Source organism: Scatophagus argus, chromosome 5 (assembly GCF_020382885.2).
Source record: "Scatophagus argus isolate fScaArg1 chromosome 5, fScaArg1.pri, whole genome shotgun sequence".
NCBI lineage: Eukaryota > Metazoa > Chordata > Actinopteri > Scatophagidae > Scatophagus > Scatophagus argus.
The window spans coordinates 20,167,364-20,189,510 of NC_058497.1; the positions used below are offsets into that span (position 1 = coordinate 20,167,364).

The 22,147-nt window shown below is 41.5% G+C and overlaps 1 protein-coding gene across 3 annotated transcripts in view; it reads left to right on the top strand.

Moving 5' to 3' along the window:
- The window catches only part of nectin3a (nectin cell adhesion molecule 3a), a 28,037-nt gene extending 11,977 nt beyond the window's left edge, over window positions 1-16,060 (top strand). The window contains exons 2-6 of one of the 3 annotated variants that reach the window (XM_046389550.1): window positions 2,477-2,827; window positions 7,433-7,732; window positions 9,402-9,519; window positions 11,340-11,491; window positions 13,657-16,060. In XM_046389550.1, coding sequence (XP_046245506.1) covers window positions 2,477-2,827; window positions 7,433-7,732; window positions 9,402-9,519; window positions 11,340-11,491; window positions 13,657-14,312 — 1,577 coding nt within the window. In that variant the 3' untranslated portion in view covers window positions 14,313-16,060. The remainder of the gene's footprint in view (window positions 1-2,476; window positions 2,828-7,432; window positions 7,733-9,401; window positions 9,520-11,339; window positions 11,492-13,656) is intronic. The other 2 variants (XM_046389551.1, XM_046389552.1) reach the window with 2 other exon arrangements.
- Window positions 16,061-22,147: the final 6,087 nt, after the last annotated feature.

Consider the following 22,147-nt stretch of genomic DNA (forward strand, 5'->3'; position numbering starts at 1 on the left):
TGGAGGGTCGTGTCAGGTATCTGCAGTATGTAGAGCATGCTAAAGCGAAGCCTCGTCTGAGACACGTGTCTGCATGCATCAACACAATGTCACACATGCCAAGCATGTTAGTTTACTATTCATATAACCAGTGCTGCAAAAGAATTTTTATCAGCTTGCCATTGATATTCTTGTATCAGTTGTATATATTTATTTTACTGTTAAGCTTTTGTCATGGCAGTAAAATGTAAAATTTTATTAAGAAAATCAGCTGAGTTGCACTAGTATGGTGGTGACAAACAGCACATATGACCAGGAAGTGGAGAAGGCAAAACCCACACAGCTCTGACCCTGATTCTTCAACAGACCAGTTTGCCCAGAGGACTGTGGTGGACACAGTGCAAACACAGTGTAACACATGCACTGCAAGGTACATTATAGCAGTTTTTTTTTTTTTACACTAGACCTTGCTTCAGAGGTAGGGAAAAGATGTAATTCAATCCCTTAATTATCTTGAAGAAATGGAATAGTAACTTAATGTGACTTTCCAAAGTGCCTTTCCAAGTAAATGACAAATAAGGCAAGCTGGAGTTAAATACTTGAAGTTAATAGGTTAAAAGCCTAAATACAGAGCAGAACAGCAACAGATTAGTTTACACAGTAAGGCAGGAAACATAAGGAAAATATTTTGTAAATGTGGGTCAGCATAGAAAAAAAACAAACAGGAAAGTCAAAGTATTATAACACAACACAATGCAGCATAGATTTAAGACTCAGCAGCCATTCAAACAAAATGCCTGCCTCTTACACACATGGTCACACTCTTATTCCTTATTTTGGAAAAGAGAAACTCTGTGTGTGCTTGCGTGCACGTGTGTGTGTGTGTTTGTATGTGTGTAATCACTAAAATTACAGGGGACGTAATGGAGCACGGGGAGCCTCAGCCTCCTTTGGCTTTATTCCTCACAAACCAAGATAGCATTGCTGTGGCTTACCGCTCACATTCATGCCAGAGTCTGAAAATACCAGCCAGTGGACCACTTTTATAAGCTTTACTCCATACACATCCGAGACTACGTACAAAGTGGAAATTTATGACTCCCAAATATAGCTTACTCTGACTGCAACCGTGTCAAAAGAACTGAAACATACTGTTTGAATATTTTGAATGAAATCAACTTCTTGCATTTTATCTTTTAAACAAACATTTTCACAAGGTTTAATATGGATCTAAAATTCACTTTTGAATTTGTAAAGCCTCTTGTCTCTATGTTTCTATCAATGACTCATTTGTGTGATTATGCTCACAAAAAAAGTGAAGTAAGGATGGATTTTCTTCCATTCAGGGGTTATAGCCATAATCTGTAATTTAGGATTTATTTCTGGTTAGTTTAAGATACTGCATTCATTCCTTCTGAGGTGGTTGTTTTTTTTTGGCGTGTACATTTAATGTCCATGCAGCCTGTACACCATGAACAATGAATCACACTCTCTTGTTTTGGTTTCTCAGAGTTTAAGTGTGTGTTTGGACTACCCAGTCATTTGTTGTCACACTCACTCATTGTGTCTTTACTTTCAGGAATAACAGCATTCAAATGGCCATTGATATTCAATATTGAGTTTATGTGTTGTGTTTAAAAAAAAAAACATTCAGCAAAACCTGTGGTGGGCTTCAAGTCAAATAAAGAGGCTCATAAAAAGAGGGGATAAAACCATCAAATTGCTTTTTTTGTTTCATCCCTTTCCAGAGTTTTTTTTTCTTTCCTGCTTTAAAGGTGCTCAGATAATTAGCAAGGGGGACAGTCTGAGTGTCCTGTGGTGAATGTGTGTTGCTTATTAAGAGGCAAAGCAAAGCACTCAGAGTAATGCAGATGAAGGCTGGTCTTTTATTTTCCACTTAGGGAAAAATGTTGTTGATAGCTATTAATGAGACTAGGACTTTAGATGATAAGTGAGGGACACGAATGCATGATACAGTGTTCTACACCCTGTAAGAAGCTAATTTAATGTCAATGATTCTCACTGCTGCTTTGATATGTGGATGAGACACACTGGCAGTGGCACCACACATACAAGAGTCGCAACAATTTCTGTGTGATCTCACACGAGTGGTGGAGACTTAAGTCTCAGTACAGGTAGCTGCACTTTTCCATGTAGATTTGCTGGTATCGTGTTTCCCAGTGTTCAGTACTCTAGAAAAGCAGCAGGTTTCTCCACGCTAGTTTCCTGGATTGCCGCATCCCAGCTGCTGTATTTTGAATTCCAGTCTCCACTTGTGGTAGCACATTATCTTCAGTCATGTTATAACCATTGCAGTGGACATGGAGAAACTGACAACATTTCTTCCACTGCTGGACACCAGAGAACAAAACTGTAATTTCTGAATTAATTGCAGTGGTAGCATCATGAGCAATGCATTTGTGCTGTTGAATTAAAGCCGTAACAGTAATGTGTTGCTGTTGTTTATCAGAATCTTATCTCTCTCCTTTTCCCTTAGCAGGTGCGAGCAGTAACCAGGTGGTTGTTCATGACAAAGTGAATGCTGTGCTGGGGAAGAACATCACGTTGAGCTGCAGAATAGAGGTGGACGCCAACCTCAGTCTCACACAGAGCTCATGGGAACGTCGTCTTCCTTCGGGCACCATCACCTTGGCAGTATTCAACCCCGAGTTCGGGATCTCCATCTCTCCAGAGTACACCAAAAGAATCTCGTTTGTTTCCCCCTCTGCAAGAGATGCTACCATTACCATTGGAGGAGCTAGTTTTGCAGATATTGGGACCTACATCTGCAAAGTGGCAACATTTCCCCTGGGCAACACCCAAGCATCAACTTATGTTAACGTATTAGGTAAAGTAGAGCTCTGTCACTTCCCTTTTTCATTGTACTGAGTGCTTCTTTGCGTTGTTCTTAAGTCTCACTTTTCAAAGCAAGACATCGTTGGTTGTGATTAAGCAAAGCTGACGTGACCACTAAGTGTTTTCGCTGGAGGGGGAAAACAACTCCCTGAAGCTACCTAGCTTTTTAAGTCATTGCCTGGACAGAGGCCACGAAAGCTTAAATCCCTATAGGAATCTGCAGCTGGAAGCTGCAGCTGTGTAGAAGCTGCTGTGGCGTGTCCCACTCATCTTGCTCAACCCAGTGTCACTCACTGTGAAAAACTGTTACGTCGCATTTAAATTAATTTCAGTCAGTCTCTATAATGTTCTCCATAAAGGCACATACTCCACACAAAGTACTCATAATAACATTAGTGTGAAATATCCAGATTCGCGTCATGTAGCAACCATGTAAACAGAATGCAAGAAAAACAGACCCAACGTTATGCAACTAGTTGCATGCGACAACAAGCTAATTGTAGGGTATGATACAGAGAGATTCTCATGACATTCACTTGCATTTAACCAAGCTGCATGAAAAAGTTTTATTTGTAGCACTGGTCTTAAAAGTGCAGTGTGCAGCCATTTTTGTGGATGCAGTGAAGATTGTTGTTAGTTCTGCCCTCTTTACCCTTTGTCACTAATTATGAAATCATACATCAGGCTGAGTAATTGGTATTTATAAAGCTCTCACAGGCACTGAGGGAGCAGATGACGAACTTAAAGCTTCATTGTAAAAATATATAAGATGCTTTACCAGCGTGCACATGTAGCTTTACCGTAATTTTCTTTCTTATCAGTTTCATCTGTTTTTGGTAATATGTTGAGGCTGTTTGCCTTCTCTTGATATCTTGAAAACCCCAACAAAAGCAACATAGATACAATAAAAGACATCAGTACGATGAATAGATCTGGTTGTTTATTGCTGCTTACATGAATATGACAAAAATTTTAAGGGGATTCTCATTGCTGTCTTTGCTTGGTTTTTGTATTGTGTACATATTCCACACAGTGTACCCACCTTCCCCCTCCTCCTCCTCCTCCTCCTCCTCCGCCCTGTGGAACATGAACATTGAACTTTCTCTTTGGTCAGCGTATGTTTCAAAGCCCTAAATAGGTGGTTGCATTGCACTCAGGCAGAGCTGATGGTAGATTGCACTGTAGGCAGTTGTTTCTTGTCTCCCTGCAGAGAGTGAAGGAGACTCTGATGACTAATGAGTGTTACATTGAGTGCTGCTGTGACAGCCACAGTGTCTGGGACCTCACAGAGTTCAGCTGCACCTTGCTGTCTTCTCCGAGCAGCTTCTCAGGCACGCCTCGTGTGAACACATACATGCACACCCATACTCAAATACATGCTTGGGCCAACTTTACAATTCAGAGCTAATTAGAGTGCAATTATGGAGGAAATGTATGTTTTTCACAGTGTGATGTATGTCATGTTGGAATTTGGTTATGCCACTGTGTATCCTTCTTTAAGAGAGTGTTTCACAATAATGAGACCTAAAGTCTGCAGACTCAAGTTCTCAAGGCAGTGATAAGGAGTGGCCTCTTTGTTTCTGCTTTGATTGGGGTTGACTTGAACCTTTTTCACAAGGCTGGTCTGAGAAAGGCCAAGGAGGCTGTAGCACATCATCTGCATCATGCGCGGCACATCAGTATATGGACAATATATTTATTCTGAGCCTGTTTACACAGTGCACATTGAATTTGTTTCATTCAGCTCCAACTCAGCTCAAAGTTCCCAGATTTGATTCATGTTTATACTTTGAGGCTTATGAGAGAGCACTTGACCTCATTTACATTCCTTTCAAATGAACTAAAGTAAATCAATGAAAAGGCTTAAATCCATAAATAATAGGCCTAAGTCACGACATGCATAATAATGATTAACAGGTGCACTGGACATTGATTTAATTTCAATACTCACACTCCTGATACAGGCCGCTGCTTGTATTTAATCAGTATCAGGAGACACTCAACACACAATATTTGTTTTGGCCTACCAGTTTCTCGCTATCTTTTTTCATCCCTGTGTCTGCAGCTTCTCGTAGAAAAATAGCCAAGCAGTGAGAAACAGTTAAACAGAAACTGCACTATACAGGACGTGAACCAAAAGTCCCCACAGGTCAGCAACAGGAAGGAACCAGAGAGGAAAATATGACACATAAAGAAAACGAATTAGAATGACCCTTTGTTTGAAAGTGCTGACAGGTGAATAGGAAATTTAATGAGCAGCAGTTGTCGTTGTTAAAAACAAAACACTCACACACATCAATTTAGCGAGACAGATGTTATTGATGTGCAGTACTGCTGCAGATAATTCTTTAATTTTGTAAGCTTCACTTCACATTTGATCTTTGTCTTCTGGCCATGAAGTGTATTATTTTATGTTTAAAGTTGTCTGTTCATTCATGTTGTCAGAAAGATACCACTTTTTTTGCTGAGTCATAAAATTGAGAAATTGCCCCCATGGAAGGATTTTTAAAGTTTCAGAGAGTCTTTTTTCTGCGGTAAAGAATGTTCCCTTTCTACTTTCAGTCTATTCAATTGATGCAGGACTTTTACCAGTTTCTGTGAAGTGTGTGTCATTAAGCTATATTTTACTTACACCTTCCTCTATGTCCTACATCGTCTTGTTCTTTTAACTGCCACTAATTGGGTCAACCTTAGCCGTCAGGTTACTTGCAGATAATTTTACTGATCTAACCTGCTTGCCATGGGCGGCTTCATTTGCACAAAGAATTATGGTTGTTAAACTTGATCTTGGTCCTTGACAGCATTTAATCTTTGTCTTAACTCAAAGTTTTGTATAACAGCATTCACAGAAATGACAAGGCGTTGATTTCACAACTGCTGTAGATGAATGCAGCACACTCTGCTTTTTAGGGGTTCCCACCCTGACGTCAGTGCTCAGTGTGCATATGGGTATGTGGGCGGGAAAGGGCCAATGCAGCCAGTTTGCTGAGGGGAAATCTTTACCTTTCCCACTGAAGCATTTCCACTATTCCACAGTGTTCCCCTCCCTTCCTGACGGCAGCTCCAAATTAACACACCTCTCTGATTTAGTTATTCTGAGGCTTCAGCCAGCTCGCCTCCTAACATAGAGCTGCTACTGTTTATAGTCAGAGGCCTGCAAGGAGGGGCAGAGAGAAGTGAGTGAAGAATGTGAGGTGGATGACTGAGAACAGCATCCCCGCCCCTGCACTGAGTACAGGAGACGCCAGGTTTTATTTTTGGAAGAAGAGGGGTGCCAGTAGATATTTGAATTTGTTGCTGGACCTCCTGCTCGGCTAGGGAGGAGTACGACGGCAGATGTCTTGAAGGTGATGGCCTTGTCTTGTGGATTAGGCTGATGTGTGCCCCACACGTGCTGCCTTTTAAAACTGTCACAAATGCAGTAAGTGGAACAGCTGTTGTTGTTTTAAGAGGGACAGAGATGGAGGAGGTGCTGCACTGCAAGACAAAGAAATGAACACGACAGGGAACTTCTAGCAGTGGTACATTGCAGGAGAACCTTGTGTAACCTATGCAGCCAGTTTACTGCACTGTTCCTCAATTGCTTCTTCCCCTCCTTTAACATGTTTTGTATTTCTTTCTCTTCTTTTGTGAACTTTTCTAAGTGTCTTTTCTGACAGGTTGTGATTAATAAACATGGCCCCATATGTGTTTTTAGGCCAGTGCAGCATTATATAAGCTGTTTTACTGCTTTGCACAATAGGTAGAGGGTTGCATTACTCTGGCCACGTCCCTTTTACGTGGATCTGTTTTGCCTCTCTGTTGAGAAAATCCTTGTTACGTTTAAACCTCCGGTTATTCTCCAGAAGCCGGTATACTGTTACCCCAGCTCTACAGTGCTGAGAAGTGTACAGTAACTTAGCTCCTCATCTTCCAGTACAGCAGAGTCAGATATAAACACACCACAGTGTTTACTGTCAGTGGTGTTAGGTTTTGCAAATTAAAGGTTAAATATATGGTATTTAAAAAAAACAGCAAACAGCCATTTGCTAAGTAAAGATATAGTGGAGAATTGGTATCTGGAACAGAAAGTGTGTTTTTTGAGATGCACTCCCCCCCCCCCCCCCCCCCCCCAACGTTATTGAGTGATGCTTGTGTTTGATAGGTCTGAGATGCTGAATCTCTAGTGTGATATCTGTGATATCTACTGGCAGAAATTTAACCTTTTAATGTTTTTCCTCAAGTCATATCCATACTTCAGCTACTGTTATGCTTTGCTAGAGCCATACAGTGGGACCAAAAGATTACCCTCGATCAAACACGCCATGTTTGACACACAACAATAAAGATGTCTCCACTGAAATGCCTCCATATAGTTGAATAGCATGGTTCATCAATTTTTAAGGCATATATGTGAAATGGAAGAAGTCAGTCTGCTCTATCTGGCAGTTAAGTATGCTAAGGGCACTTCCTTCTGTCCATGCACTGTATGATGGACATTATTTATTCATATACATACACAAAAAGATCAATATTCATTTTGTGATCTTTTTTCCACTCTGCCATTTCCACTCCTCCCTCCTTTTCTCTGACTCTCCTATTTGCTCTCTTTTCACAGTGGAGCCGAAGGTCTATGTGTCCGCCGGCCCCACAGCTCTGCTGGATGGTGGGAACGAGTCACTGGTCGCCACCTGCATAGCTGAGCGTGGCCGTCCTGCTGCTGAGGTTTTCTGGGAGACGGAGCTGTATGGAAGAAGTGAGAGGCAAAGTCAGGATGAGCCCAACGGCACCAGCACTGTGCGTGTTCACTACATGTGGCAACCTCAGAGCTACGCCCAGGGCAAGACCCTCACCTGTGTGGTGCGCCACCCAGCCCTGCAAACAGAGTTTCGCATACCCTACATACTCAATGTTCAGTGTAAGTGCAGAAGCATAATTAATTCCTGTTGTGTCTTTTCTTACAACTGACAAATTAAAGTCAGGTAATCTTATATGTTCCTTTTTTCATTGAAAAGACCAGAACAAAAAGTGAATTGATTCCACTACTTACATCAGGAAAAATTCAACATTTCGAGCCCAAATTGGCTTTTCAGTTACGGGGGCAGATGTTTAGTTACAAAAGAATCATTTCCCAATGTAATAAAATAGTAATTAAAGAAGGAGCACTTTGCATGTGTTTTGCACATGGATTGTCCAAAAACATCTCAATGAGGCACATCACCACACTGCGTGATGATGAACATTGGGGCTGTAGTGTACTTCAAGTCAATCCCACATACGCCGTCCTGCTGCAGTAAATGGCTCACTAAATCCATGGTCCCCAACAAATGCACAAAAATGCAGCAAAAATATCAAATGTCTGCAGTCTCACAATTTTCAAAGTTGGTCTGAGTGGTTTTATGGCAGCATCCTATCGCCATCTTTCACCTACTGCGCTACATTGTTTGTGATCAGCTTGCTTGCCACCTTGTACTGAGCTAAGTACTGTGGCTGCTTAATTAACTGTGTAAGGTTATGTTGCTCAATAAATTTTTATTTGTTATCATAAGAGCTTTTAATTTCAGTGTTAGAAAAGCAGAAAATCTTGGTTCTCAAAGTTACCAAGTTGTATAGTCATGATCAGCACATGTAGAACAGTAATGATTATTATAGCCAGGTACAATATATCCTTTCAGTATTAGCCCATGATAGCTTGATTTATGATTAGCCTGCTCACTGCCTTTCCTTGTTTGCCTATAAAGTAGCCATTTAAATGGTCATCTTAATGTTATGATCATTGATGCATACTTCCTAAGGGTTAGTGTCTGTTTGGACTGTGTGAGTGCAGGCTAATGAAGGTATTTTATGAAATATTGATCAGGCCTCAGCAGCAACACGAGTAGCAGAAGGCTGCAGGGGGCAGCGGATGGAGACGTGGAAAAACCAAGGTTAATACCGGAAGAAAGAGGCTCTCCAGCTCAATAAATCATGTCAAATGCAGAGGCAAGGGATTTTAAGTGCAAAAGAAGCACAATTTCAACGTTGAGCTGCGTGAAAAGGGTCAGTGAACGCGGTCAGCTGAGGCACCTTCCTGTGTGCTGTAATGAGTTCCTCATTTGTCCTCCAGAGAAATTAAAATGAAAAATTGGATATCTAAGTTGGTGTTTGTCATGTTTTATTACAGTGGCATGTGCTGGGCTTCATTTAGGCGTCCTCCTGCCTTCCTTTGTTTTTTTGAGGCAGTGGAGTTTATTATTAGCTGCAGTACATCTACTGTCTGAGTGATTCTGTCATTTTCTAGCTTTCCACCATCTCGGGGTCATTTGTTTGTTCTCTTGGCTCTCGTTCACCAGCAGATGCAGTACTCTGCTACAGTCCTGCACAGCCTTTGTTTTTGTCATTGCTTGTTACTGTGCTTATAATGCACACTTTGTTCCTTCTGGAAAAGTTCATTTGTCATCAGGCTGCTGGGTTCACAATGATTGATTATTGAGTTCTAGACTTTTACCCTCTAATATAGAAACAAAATACTTTTTGGTCAGCACAGCCAGCTTTAGCTGGTCAAAGAATCGATAAATAATATATTGTTATTTTATTTTGTTTTGCAGTTGCACCAGTGGTATCAGTAATAGGAATTGACAAAAATTGGCATGTGGGTCAAGAAAATGTGAAGTTCACCTGTGGTGCCAAAGCCAACCCACCTGCCCATCACTTCACATGGATCAGGTCAGTATCTCCAAAAACTGCATTACTGTGGATTTTTTTTATTTTTTTTTTTATTTTTTTAAAAAAAAGGTTTGATTTTTGGAACTGCTACATTGGTATGGATTTTTATTCTACACATAAGTTTAGGTGTAGCAAAATTGTAACAGAATTTTACTCTCATCAGAGTAAGCAGCAACCTCTATGGCTAAATGTTAAAACAAATGCAGAGGTGCATTAAGATGCAGTTTCTCTGATCATGGCTTAATGTAGGCTTCAAAAAACTCTAAACACTTTTGAAATGAAGGAAAGAAGCCCTAAGTTCTCATTGGAAATAGATGGTCATACATTTTCCAAGCTTTCAGTCGTTAATCGTGTTGGATTATGTTAGAAAATAACTAGTTCTGACCACGTTGGATGGCAAAAGTGATTCTTGCTGTTCAGCCACACTCTAGGATGGACTACAAAGTCATGGGGAAGGACGGGATGCGATAATCTTTTAAGTATGGGGACAGCAGCGCACATTTTCAGACAGTCTGTTCTGAAAGACATTCATAGTGTCTCACTGGTTTGAATCCCTGAAAAGGCAGTGAAATATAAAGTGCTTGAGAGAAGAAGTTCAAATCCTGTTTACTTACCCTGTCTGCCAAATCACAGCCAGAAGTTGGTTTGCCAGTTTTGGGAAGTTAGAGAAATTGTTGTATACTGGACTTGGTAGTGCTACAAACAAATTCAGGGGCTGCGTCCTTGTAAGGGTCTCAGGTGCTGCTTGGTATTGTATTTCTTTTTCAAATTGTTCTTTTTATCCTGGACAAGTTCAAGTAAGATCTCACTCACACAGTTAAATGTGGGGTATAATGAAACTTGCCTGAGTTTTAACACTGCCATTTAGCACTTTGGTGGCTGCAACAACGCATTTTGACAACAATTGACTTACAATTTTGCTTAAACAGGCAAAAGAGTAGTTTTTTGCTTCAACGTGTCATTAAGTAAATGTTGATTGCACAATGTAATGGCCATAGAACAACAGCACTGTCGGCATTTAGATTGGTTCCCTGTAAACCTTGCTTTCATTATGCAATTTTGTCTGCCACGGGTACGAAATACCCCAGGAAAATGAAGGCTGACTTGCGATCGAATCAGGCTGGCAGACTGGCACCATTTCTGTCTGCTTTTATGTCTCCATTGTAAACTAAATGAATGAATGAACTCACTCTTTGGTCCTGTGTTGTTGGTAGCTGCTTCTGTATTTGTGTTTGGGGGGGGGGTTAGATCTAAACTTGGTGTCAAACTTAGATTAAGCAGCAAAGTGAAGAAGCGTAAGTCTATAAATTACCTCTGGCATAACTTTGGAGACCGGATACTGGAGCTGTCAAATGCCCTGCTGCACCCATTGGGACTCCCTGCTATAAATAAAAGATTCCAAATGGTTCATGCATCAAAACAGCACTGGACTATTGGCAGCTCTTTGTCATCATCTTGCTTTGAAAACAAGAAATATGGTCTCATTTGAGCTGACAGTACCAGTAAAGTCTAGACAGCCAAGCTCTTTATTTTCTCTTTTTTTCCCTCCTTTCTTTTTTTGCCCTGATGTTGAAACCTTGTGTTCTTGTTGAGAGCTTTTCCCCTGGACTTGATGATAGTGGAGTCAGTTTAAATTATCGCAGCCATGTGATCATATAATAGTTGCAACAGGCCTACAAGTCAACACAACCAGCAGAACTGTGACGTCACTGCAAGACATGGATAGAGCCTTCAATTATACGAGTAATAAAATAACATGAACTTCTGTGTGTGATGGACTGTATGCTGTGAGACTGATGTAACGTTTTGTTTTTGCACAGGTTGGATGGACTGATGCCCGAGGGTGTTGAGATCTCAAACAATAGCTTTGCGTTCACTCGCCCGTTGGATCGCAATGACTCTGGTGTATATCGCTGTGAGGTGATAAACGACATCGGTCTCCGCAGTCACGACGTAAACCTTTGGGTACAAGGTAAGTTTTTAGTTGTTCGCTCAGTTTTTTGCTAACCATCTGCTTACTTAAGTAAATAACCTTTAACACCTGAGGCCAAAAGAAGACTGTGCCTTTTGACATCCATTGAGCCTTTTTTGATGTTAGATTAACCCCTCAGTACGATCGGCCCTCAGTTCAACACTTCTGGCACAGCTAAGCCGCCATATAAATGTCCCAGCGCAGATCCACTTTCACACATTCCTGGCAACAGAAGAGCACGGAGTGCAGATAAAGAGTATCCAGTACCCAACATTTCCACTGTTGTGGTTTCGGCAACATTAGATTTCTCAGATAAGGAAGAGCGTGTTTACCCCTGCTGGTTCAGCAGAGTGTGCACCCATGTAACCTTTTTCTTTGTTTTGTTTGAGGTCAGGTTTCGCAGCGGGACATAATGAATTGTGTTCACAGATTTGCAATATACAGAAGTATGTGGTTGTACTCCCCGATGTTTGTTATTCAACAATATATTGTGCTCTTAAAGCTGGTCTGTATGAAATGTGTTCAAATTATTTACTCAACACTTTACAGATTAAGACTAATAGCCCAAGAGGGGACTTCCCCCTGTTCACTGAAAGAGATTTCCCTACATTTGGATTTGTTAAATGCCGCTGATTCATTGACATAAATCCTTGTCAGAAAACTCACAGCGTACTAAACGACTCCCGTCTGCTTCCTCTGTCTGTCCATGGTTTTTTACTCGAGTCCATTATCGTAAAGTCAGGGCGTGGATCCTGAGAACTCTGCATCTCTTTTTATTTTCATTTCTCCTCTGCTCCTTTTAATCCTTTTCCAAACAAAGCAACTGCTGCTTTTGGACATGTACTCGGCTAACACACACACACACACACACACACACACAGTCCCTTTCGTTTCTCACCGTTCAGTAGGAAAGAGCTGGAGAAGCCCCAAAAAGGCTGTCAGGCTCCATCTGTGTACAGGCCTGGTTTGGATTGCTGCTCCAAACGAAAGCACAGCTGACATCCTGTCCAGGACGGACTTGCACTGAGCAATTATCTTGCTTCTCTTGTCAAATATTAAGACTTGGACTTGCGGCCTCTCGCTTCCCTCCCCTGTGGAGATAGCCAGGTTGAGCTCAGCTATATTCCCTCCCCCTCCATGGCTCCCTGGTGTAGCTGTTTGACATTCCCAGCTGCGTGTGCAGCCTTGTGGTTTTTGGCTGCTCGTCACTTAGATGATCAGCTACACGACTGCAGATGCTCATCACCTACATGAGGTCAAAATGCCGCGCTGCTGGCTGGGATTGATGACAAAGGAGACGATTGCCTATATATCAGTTCACTGACCTTGATCTGTCTCCATTACCCTCTCTCATGCTTTTACTTTGTCACATATTTTCAGGCTCACACATGATGTATAATTGCAGTTAATAAGATTTTTATGCCTTTAGACAAATTGTGGAAATCCTAATAGCCCTATGGGGAATTTAGTTTTGATAACTAGTGCCTAAAACCTGGACTTGCAGTGTTGTGTTAGTGCGAGTCATATTTCTTTGTAGGCAGGCCTTTGATGAGTCTGTGCAGAGACTGACTTGTGGTATCAGGCTGCCCTTAGCCCCAGAGGCTGGAGGTCAAAATAGATACACTTATCCTGACCTTGAGATCCGCACAGCCCTTTTCTCTCTGACTGTGGCTCCTATCACAAACGCCAGCCATCGGAGGACAAATCAGATGCAGGAGCCTCACATCGATTACACAGCGCTTCATCTTCTCACATGACTTCCCCACAGCAGGGTTTAGAAGGGAAAAGGAAAGGGGGGGAGAGCCAATCACGTTCACTCAGATGCTCACGATTGCATGTCCTCTGTCTTCCAATCCCTCTCTGTCTTTCTTTCCTGCACATACACAATGAAATGTAGCACTTAACCTCTTCCTGCCCCTCTCACCCCCCCTTTTCTCTGCAGCACAGCTTTAGAGCTTAGAGTCTTTAGTCTCAGGAGAGGCATGTCTTTGCTCCATCACTGCACAGTGTTGGTATAAATTAATCTAAAAACCATTCACACTTGCTTCGTCAGTCGTTACAGGACATAAAGTGTGGACTTTCTCCTCTTTATTTTTATGACTCTTCACTCCATCTGCCGTCCTTCCTCTCTGTTTAAATCTTGTCATCACATGTTCACTCTACAGATCCACCCCCCACCACGGCCGCCCCCAGCACCACTGCTTCCCTTCCCCACGACACCTCTGGAACTGGCACTGCTGCGGACCAGAAGAAATCCCCGTTCTCCTCCCCGACACTGGCCTCCTTACCTGATAGCAGCCTGGGTACTATAGTTGGTGGTGCTGTGGGTGGAGTTTTATTCCTGATACTCTTGCTGATCCTCGGTGGGGCTTGCTTCATGCGACAGCGCCGGACCTTCAGAGGAGACTACTACACCAAACAGTACCTGGGACCGTCCGACATGCAGAAGGAGTCCCAGCTTGACGTGCTGCAGCCACACGAGCTGCAGGAGGTCTATGGGGACAAGACGAGCAAGGGCAGCCAGGATCTGAAACCCAAAATGGGAGGAGACATCATTTACCCCGACTACACCCCAGAACGCAATGACAGGGATGACTGGGCCGACAGGGGGGATGCCCACAGGGTCCTGAAGGAAGGAAACTACTACCCAGATCACTACAACACCCAAAACATTCACCCCTGCGGGCCTCCTGTGCATAGTCCCATTGTGAACAACGGCTCCCCCTACCTACCGGAGGACTGTTATGATAACGGTACAGAGAGCGACTACGTGTCCCACTTGGACGGATCTGTGATCTCACGCAGGGAGTGGTACGTTTGAGGAAAGGATCGAAAGAACAAGAGAAACAGACAAATGACTGACTGAGGATAATTTAACAAGTGACAGATAGAAATATCACTAAGGGTTGTGTCATTTCAGTTTGAGGATGAATACAATTTCTCAGCTCAGTTTCAAAATGAGCTCTTTGAACAATACTGCTCTGCCTTGATTGTAACCACTTAACCTTAAGGACATGTATGTGGATTGTATTACACTTTTTTGTAGTGTTTCAAGAAGCTGCAAATGAGCTGGAACGCCTTAGTGACACTATCAGTGTAGGCTTGAGAGGCTTTGGCATACAGCGGAGTTTCAACTGATGTGAATGAGGTTTTGTATTGTGCTTGTTTGTGTTTGCACCTGTCTTTAACGCAGGTCACAGGTCAGGTGTTCAGACCCTGGTAAGTCAAGTATTTATATCCCTGACTGACTGAGCTCTGCTCCCATAAAACCTCACAACTTCTGTGGCATTTTCAAAATGGTCTCTCGATCGCTTACAGTGTTTACATACACGTGAAATGTTTGTCATGGCTGCAATCAGTATTTAAAGCAAATTGTATTGCATGAGTTTTATAAAAGCAAAATGTGTCATCACATGAAAGGGAAAGCTTGTCAGTTCCACAATGTAAAAGGGAGAATTGCACTGGTATTATTCTGTGCGGAAAAGCAAACTGACTGATGTATGTTACTAAAAAAGAAAAGGAAGAAAAAACGCTGCCCCATATAACCCTCCGGTTAAGTTCTTTAGTGGCTTGTGCAAACTTTAAATATCTTCTAAATTATTCATAAAATGGAAAGCCTGTTAGCTGACAGTTAAGATGACAACAGAGAAAAAACGAAAAAAAGGTCAGTCCCTGTGGAAGCACTCTTACTTTTTGCTTCACTTCAGCTTATTTCTGTTCCTAAAGTTGTTATGCTTATGACTTCAGTCCTGGTTGATTTGCAGTAACAGCAAGTGTGGTTAAATACTACAGCAACTTTGTCGGAAATACAAGAAGAGCAACTGGTGCAACCAAACAAGCTGACTAATAAAGAAGTCGGTCAGTAATAATTTCTACTCTTGATCTAATAGTTCGTTGCAGCTGATCCTTCTTGTTTCATTACTTGCTCTTTGAAAACAAAAAATGATCTGCTGAGAAAAAATGCGAAAATGGCTGTTGACTTGTTTTGTAGACACATTTTTGATGAATGGTTGTGAGAAATACAGACTCTGCTACTTCCAAGAGAAACTGAAGAGGTGTAAAGATAATTACTGAACACGAATACATTGCAGACAATATGCTGACCGTCGATAGTATCAGAAACTGGGTTTGATTTTACAATTTAAAATACACGCTTATCGTTATGGAAATGTGTTAATTCAGTCACTGAAAAAGTGAAAAAGCACAACTCTCTTATTACAGTTGTCAGTACACATCAAAGGAAGCCAACTGAGCCTTTGCCTTCTCCACTTTGCCATGATAACAGGCTGCATGGCTGTTTTTTCCATTTTCCCTCTTCTGCATCCTCTGATTTCTGTCTGCAAGACTAACACCAATTGGTCATTATAGTTTTTATTTTAAAACGTGGGTTCAAAGCAATGTGTAATAAATACCAGATGTGACTATCACAGCTGTCATCGTCTGACGTTATGTGGCTCCATAAACCACCAACAGTTTCACTGCTCCCGCTCGACACTCCACAGTTAGAGAGTCGTGATGGTAAATAAGCAAAATACTTGTTGAAAAAGAGGTCAGAGAGCTTAGAGAAAATAAAAAGGGGGGAGCATCAATAAAGCAACCCATCAGCTTTAGTTTGTATGTGTTTGAAGTGTGATTGGGCGAATACCTCACAGAGGAGTTGGAAACACTGTGAGCGGCTGACATCATTACTGATCACAGAACAGGCTGTAATGTTGGGGTTTGGCTCCTCGGCAGCTCCTCTGAGGATCTACAGTGATCATGGAAACTAGAAATTTAATCCGTGGGTTAAAAAAAAAAAATTGGTTTAAGAGCCAACTAAGTTAGAGTCGTCAGTGTACTGGCTCTCCAAGGGAGATATATATATATATATATATATATATATATATATATATATATATTTATGTATGTTTCCTACAAACAACAAACCCAGTGATATTAAGTTGAAACAAAAGAGCTGACCTCATCAGTGATCTCATCTCTCACTGCTTCATTTGACCTTACACTTTTCCACCGAGTGCTTCCCTGTTTTTCATTGTTTTCTCAGGAATAATGCATGGATCAAAGTGGCCTCTGCAGAGCCTCACATGAAAGGGAAAACTTACCCTTTTTGGAAAGATCCCCATTTAGTCAATCAGGGTGTTTGTTACTAGAAGAAGGAACCAGATACGTGCATTACAGTCCGATCAGGATGGGGGGGTTTGGCTAGATTTTGAGGTCTGCTTTTTTTCTTATTGGGGTTTTATAGATCATGGGTGTACATTTTCTCCCTTTTTCTTTTTCAGTCCTTCTCCACCCCGACTTTCCCATGCCAGGGCTTTGGTGGAAGGTTTAGATGTCTGAGAATAAACTGCTTTAATCTGGCTGTCGCTCTAATCGTCGTGCGCACGCACCCAGCCGCCACACATCTGCCACTGCAGACCGCACTCAAAAAGCAGTCCTCACCTCAGACCGTGAGCTTTTTAATTAACTCTTTTTTTTTTTTCTCATCGCACTTGGTAACTGAAAGTGCTTGAACTAACTGATTTATAGCATAGTCGTCTGCATGCCTTTTTTTTTTAAAATGGCTGATTCATTGCTGTCAGCTTGTTTATCTGGTAAACTGCTGTCTCTGCTCCAAAAACGTTTTTTTTTTTTTTTCCTGCTTCATCTCTAAAAAATGATTTTACAAAAGCAGAATGAACTGATGAATGTTTTTGTAAAGTTCAGCTTTGGTGGCTCACCAACTGGTTGCATGTAAATTAAGTTATTCGCTGCCGACTACGTTCGTTATTTCTCATAACTAATGTTTCTATACATGTACATAATGCTGATAGGTTAGAGTAGGATTAGCTGTTTGATTTACGCGTTTATGTACAGTTTGTTCTGGATTCCCTACTGAATAGTTTGTGCCTTAGACGGGCTGAGCAATGCACAGAAGCTTTGAAAAACGACACTTACTGAAAGCGTTAATATAAAGGATATTAATGTTAAAGAGGAGGACTGACCGACTGGTCCATTAATTATGTCTTCCATCTTGATATTTAAGATTTGCTGTTAACAAAATATCACGGGAGACAAAAGGTTGATTGTCATGCCTTATACACTTTGAGAGGACACTTGTAACAATTTGGTTACTGAGAAAATTAAAGTTCACTGGGAATTTAGGCAAGCCAGATTCATAGAAAATATTATTGTCCTGTAAATATGCTGGCTGTTTTTTGTTCATTATTATTATTATTATTATTGAAAAAAAAGGTTTTTTTTGTATGAGGTCTGTAATTTTCACAGAGTATTAGTTTATCTTACAAGCGTTGCAGAAGCTCTTGTCTCATGATAACATAGAGGGCGAAGCTGTTCTCACTGTGTTTTGTATTTGTTCTGGAGAGTTTCTGACCAATTATTTTGTATGTTGTTCTTTGAATGATTGATGTCTCACAGGAATCAGAGGTGAAAGTGCGATAGATTGTATTTTTTTCCTTTGTTTGCAATAAAAGTCCATCATTGTTGCACTCAAACGTGTGCTGGGATTCTGCTTTCAGAGAGGAGGGTTTTTCATTAAATTCTTAAACTTGCAAGAGCTTTTTTTTTTTTTTTTGATGATGATGAGTACTGTGTTAGTATAGTATAGTATAGTATATTTAGATTCAACATTTCCATCTAGAGCTACTAGAGCTAAAAACATGCTACATTTCACTACATTTTGATGATTATTGTGAGTTTTGCTTAGCTCTTCTGGAGCTAAGTTTTAAATTTCATAGATTATCACGCTGTTTCCTTTATATCTGCTGAGAAAAATAGTGTGACCCAAAATCTTCCAAGAATGAGTCAATCATTTTCAGGTGCTGACATTGCCGACTATTAACTCAGGTATAACTGTAGATTCCAGTCGTATCTTGTGAGCAAATTCCATGTGCCGATTAAGGCTACAGGATGTGCGTGGATATTACTCTAATTTAGATTATTTTTTCAATTACCTTTAATCATTTGCCATTGGTTTGACATGTAGCAGAGCATTTGTTAACATGCAATATGTGTGAACCATTAGGCAGCACACTCCTCATTTCAACTAATATAAAGCAGTTTTTATGACGTGAATTAAGTTTCTTTCTGTCAGCAATGTGCCTCTTAAATATGGTGATTTGCTGCTTTTCTCTTTTATGTCATTTTGATTTGAATATCTTTGGGCTTTGGACTGTTGCACAGACACAATCAGCAAACTGAATATGCCACCATGAGACCTGGAAACTTATGATATATAGATTAAATGTTTAATCAGTTGATCAGAGAATAAAGTCAAGGGAATGATGATGAAAATAACAGTTTTTGATAGATAGATTTTTCTCCATCACATGAGGTAAAGATGTTTCTTGTTTCTTTCCTGTGTCTTTTAAGCCAATGTCCATCTGTCTCTGTCACCTTCAGGCTCTTCCACTGTCCACACCTGTGATAGTAACTAACTGACCCATTTCACACAGCTCTCCATCCTGTCTAACTCAGCACCCTCTTCATCACTGGTTCACAGAGTAAAGCGAGTGAGGCCACTGTGGGTTTTATTTTGTCACACCTGCATGGACTGGGCCAGTCGCTGACCACCCACAACTCCCCTCCTGTCACCCATCAGTCCTCAGAGAGTAAAGGTGTGTCTCCTTCAATGCTGTGAACTTATCACAGTGTGAAATTATGACCTCAGAACTTTAACAAAGGAATTTACAATGGCATCCCCAATGTGAGCCCTCCCACTCTAAGTGCCTGTGTTTAATCCCCAGCGTTGACCTGGCTTTGGAGGTGACGCTAACGCTATCAGTATGTGTTGTTTAGCAAAGTGACAATCGCCCCCTCTGGTCCAGATTAAAAACTGGAGGAGAAACCAGATACTTAATCCTCTGTGGCATGTTAGACAGAAATCTCCCTTCTTGGACTTCACTTTCATCACTTCAACGTCCATGTTGCCCTGGCCTGAAAGCACTCACTCTATTATCATGGTGCTGCCTGACTGGGATAACCTCAGCCTAATCCATCACTGCTACCATCTGCATGTTTGTGCAGGCAGTGTGGGTAAATAACGCTGTGTTGGTGGGCTTGGGTTACCACTGTTTTTTCCCCCCCTTTCTTAAAGTTTTTGGCAGATGGCTGCTAGGGCCATTTTTTCACACTTAATGAATCCATCAGCAAATGTGTTTAGTTTTGTTACCTTGTAAAACAGCAGCGGGCCCCTTCTTAAAACATTCTTTAAGACCCCACCCAAAGGAGTTAAAGTCGAGATGGGTTCCAGCATCAAACTTTAACCTTTAGAAAGTATTCTCGTAAAAATTCCTGTCTTCTACTTCTTGCCAGTGTTGTTTTCTTTTGTTTCCTTTCATGATTTATTAATTGGCGAAAAGAGAGAAGTGGGCTCCGACCCTCCCCCTCCTCCTCCTCCTCCTCCTCCTCCTCCAAAAACACTGATTGTTAGCTAATGAACACGAACGCAGCACCGGGGAGCTCACATCAAAGGCCACAGCTGACTGAGCTGAACAGACAAATTGTTTGAGCTCATGGGTTTGGAAATAATGAAATGCTGCAGAGGGTGGGAGAGTGCGGAGCAGTTACAACAAAAATGTTGTCACATGGCCTGAGGTCTCGCTGGCCCTCATCTCGGTGTGAAGCGTGTGAGGCTTCAGGGCACCAGTCACCTGTGGCTGAGACAGTGGTTGCGAGTACCATGCAAAAAATTTTAATTTGCTGTTTCAGTCATAAGCAGTCATAGTTTTCCCTTGAGAAGATGAGTTTTTGTTTTTGATTTTGTTTTATTTAGATCAAAATCCTCTATAGATCTAATCCTCTATATTTCCTCTATTGTCCATTTAGTAGCAATTCATGAGTTTTTACTCCACAGACATTAGTGTGTCCCTCAGCTCAACATTTTGCCACCTGCTGCACTCTCACCTCTCTCATTGTCATCATTTTACTGCATAAAAGCTCCAGAAATTCACTGTGCACTAACCTTCCCAGCACAGAACAGCAGACAGAAGCAGTTAGCAAATATCTGGTGAACATAATGGAGCATGCAGCAGTGAAGAGCAAAAGATTTCCCTCAGCAGCTGGTGGAGACCAAAAACAGAGCTGAAAGAGACTGAATATTGAACCTTTAGGCCTGTTGCTCAAACTCCACTGCATGTGTAAATGAGCAACCTGAAAGGTGATAATTTGTCAGTGTTGTGTTTACTACTTTCCTTGCTTGACAAACTCAATCTGCTGCACAATGTTGTGCTATACCACTGAATTACACTAACAGGACCGAGATTTTTTTGGTCAGCAGATGTTTTTTCTTAGATTATGGTGTAAAGCTGAGCAAATCTTTGGCCACACTTTGGTTTTTCTTCCTTTGTGTTTCAATACTTAGATATCTTAGATACATTTTGAACAGCCACAGTCATTGACTTATAACATACAAAGTCCAAACCATACAAAATAAACAAATAGAAAAATAAACCTTCAAATGTTCTTTCGACGGTTGTGAAGAAAACATAATGAATATTGCTGGAAAAAGCCTGTGGGTTCTGTTTTGTCTGTATGCAGGCTGCAACTCTTTCACTTTGCCTTTTGTGATTTACAAGCCACAAGTGTAGGTTTTCACTGTGATGCATAATAGAGCATTTAAACAATGCAGTTCATCATCAACATGACAGTCAGATGCAGGCAGTCTGCTTTGTGCTGCGGTGTTGATCTCTGAAAACCTCCTAACATCACAGGCAGAAACAAAAAACAATCGTTTTTCTCTGATAAAAAAAATCTCACAAGATCAAAACAGAGAAAAATCTTATCTGTGCTGTAAACCCTCCCACGTGTATCACCTTTAAGCAGTAAATTTTGACTCGTTTGTACTTCCGACAAAGATGAGAGGTTGGCCGCTGTGACAAAACCCCCTTTGTGCAGCGACTCCTCTGAGACCGAGAGCAGAGACAATGAAGGTTTTCATCGATGAGCCACATTGTTACCCTGGATTGCACTGGGGCCCATTCACAGATCAGATCCTGCGTGCTACGTTTCCCAGCTCGCTCTGCTGCTGTGGAAAAGCTTGCTGCTCTGCGAGCCTGCGTTTCTCTCTGCTGACTCAGAAAGTTTTCCAGAGACGGTTTAAAGAAAAGTACTGAGAGAAGCATATCTTATTGCACAATATGAAATTAAACTGGGATGATAGAGTGGTTTTCTCTGGGGCCTAATAAATAAGGTATCAACATAAAGACGGGGTAGTGTGGATGGTTAGAAAATATCCATAGGATCGTTCTTCCTCTTGGCAGACTGACCGTTTCTACTGCCCACTGCTGTAACAGGCACCTCCAAAGTGAAAAACACGCACATGTTGGAGTGCAAGGGGCAGGCAGTTACATGGTTTTACATATGAGACTCAGAATTTTTCTTATGGATCAGCCCATAATTGGGCTCATGGCAGGCCACGGGCTCTGATCAGAATGGGTGGGCAGCCATCATACTGGTCCGTGACGGGGAGACTCCCACATCCCCCTGCATTGTTCTGCAGTGCTGGAGCAGATATAATCTTCAGTGAATTTTAATCCCTGCAAAACAATGCAATGTTCCCTGGGAAATGTCTGTAGGGTATATAAAAGGAAACAACAACACACAATTGAATGGAGCAGACTTAAATACAACAAGGACTGGACTGGACCTGCAACTTAA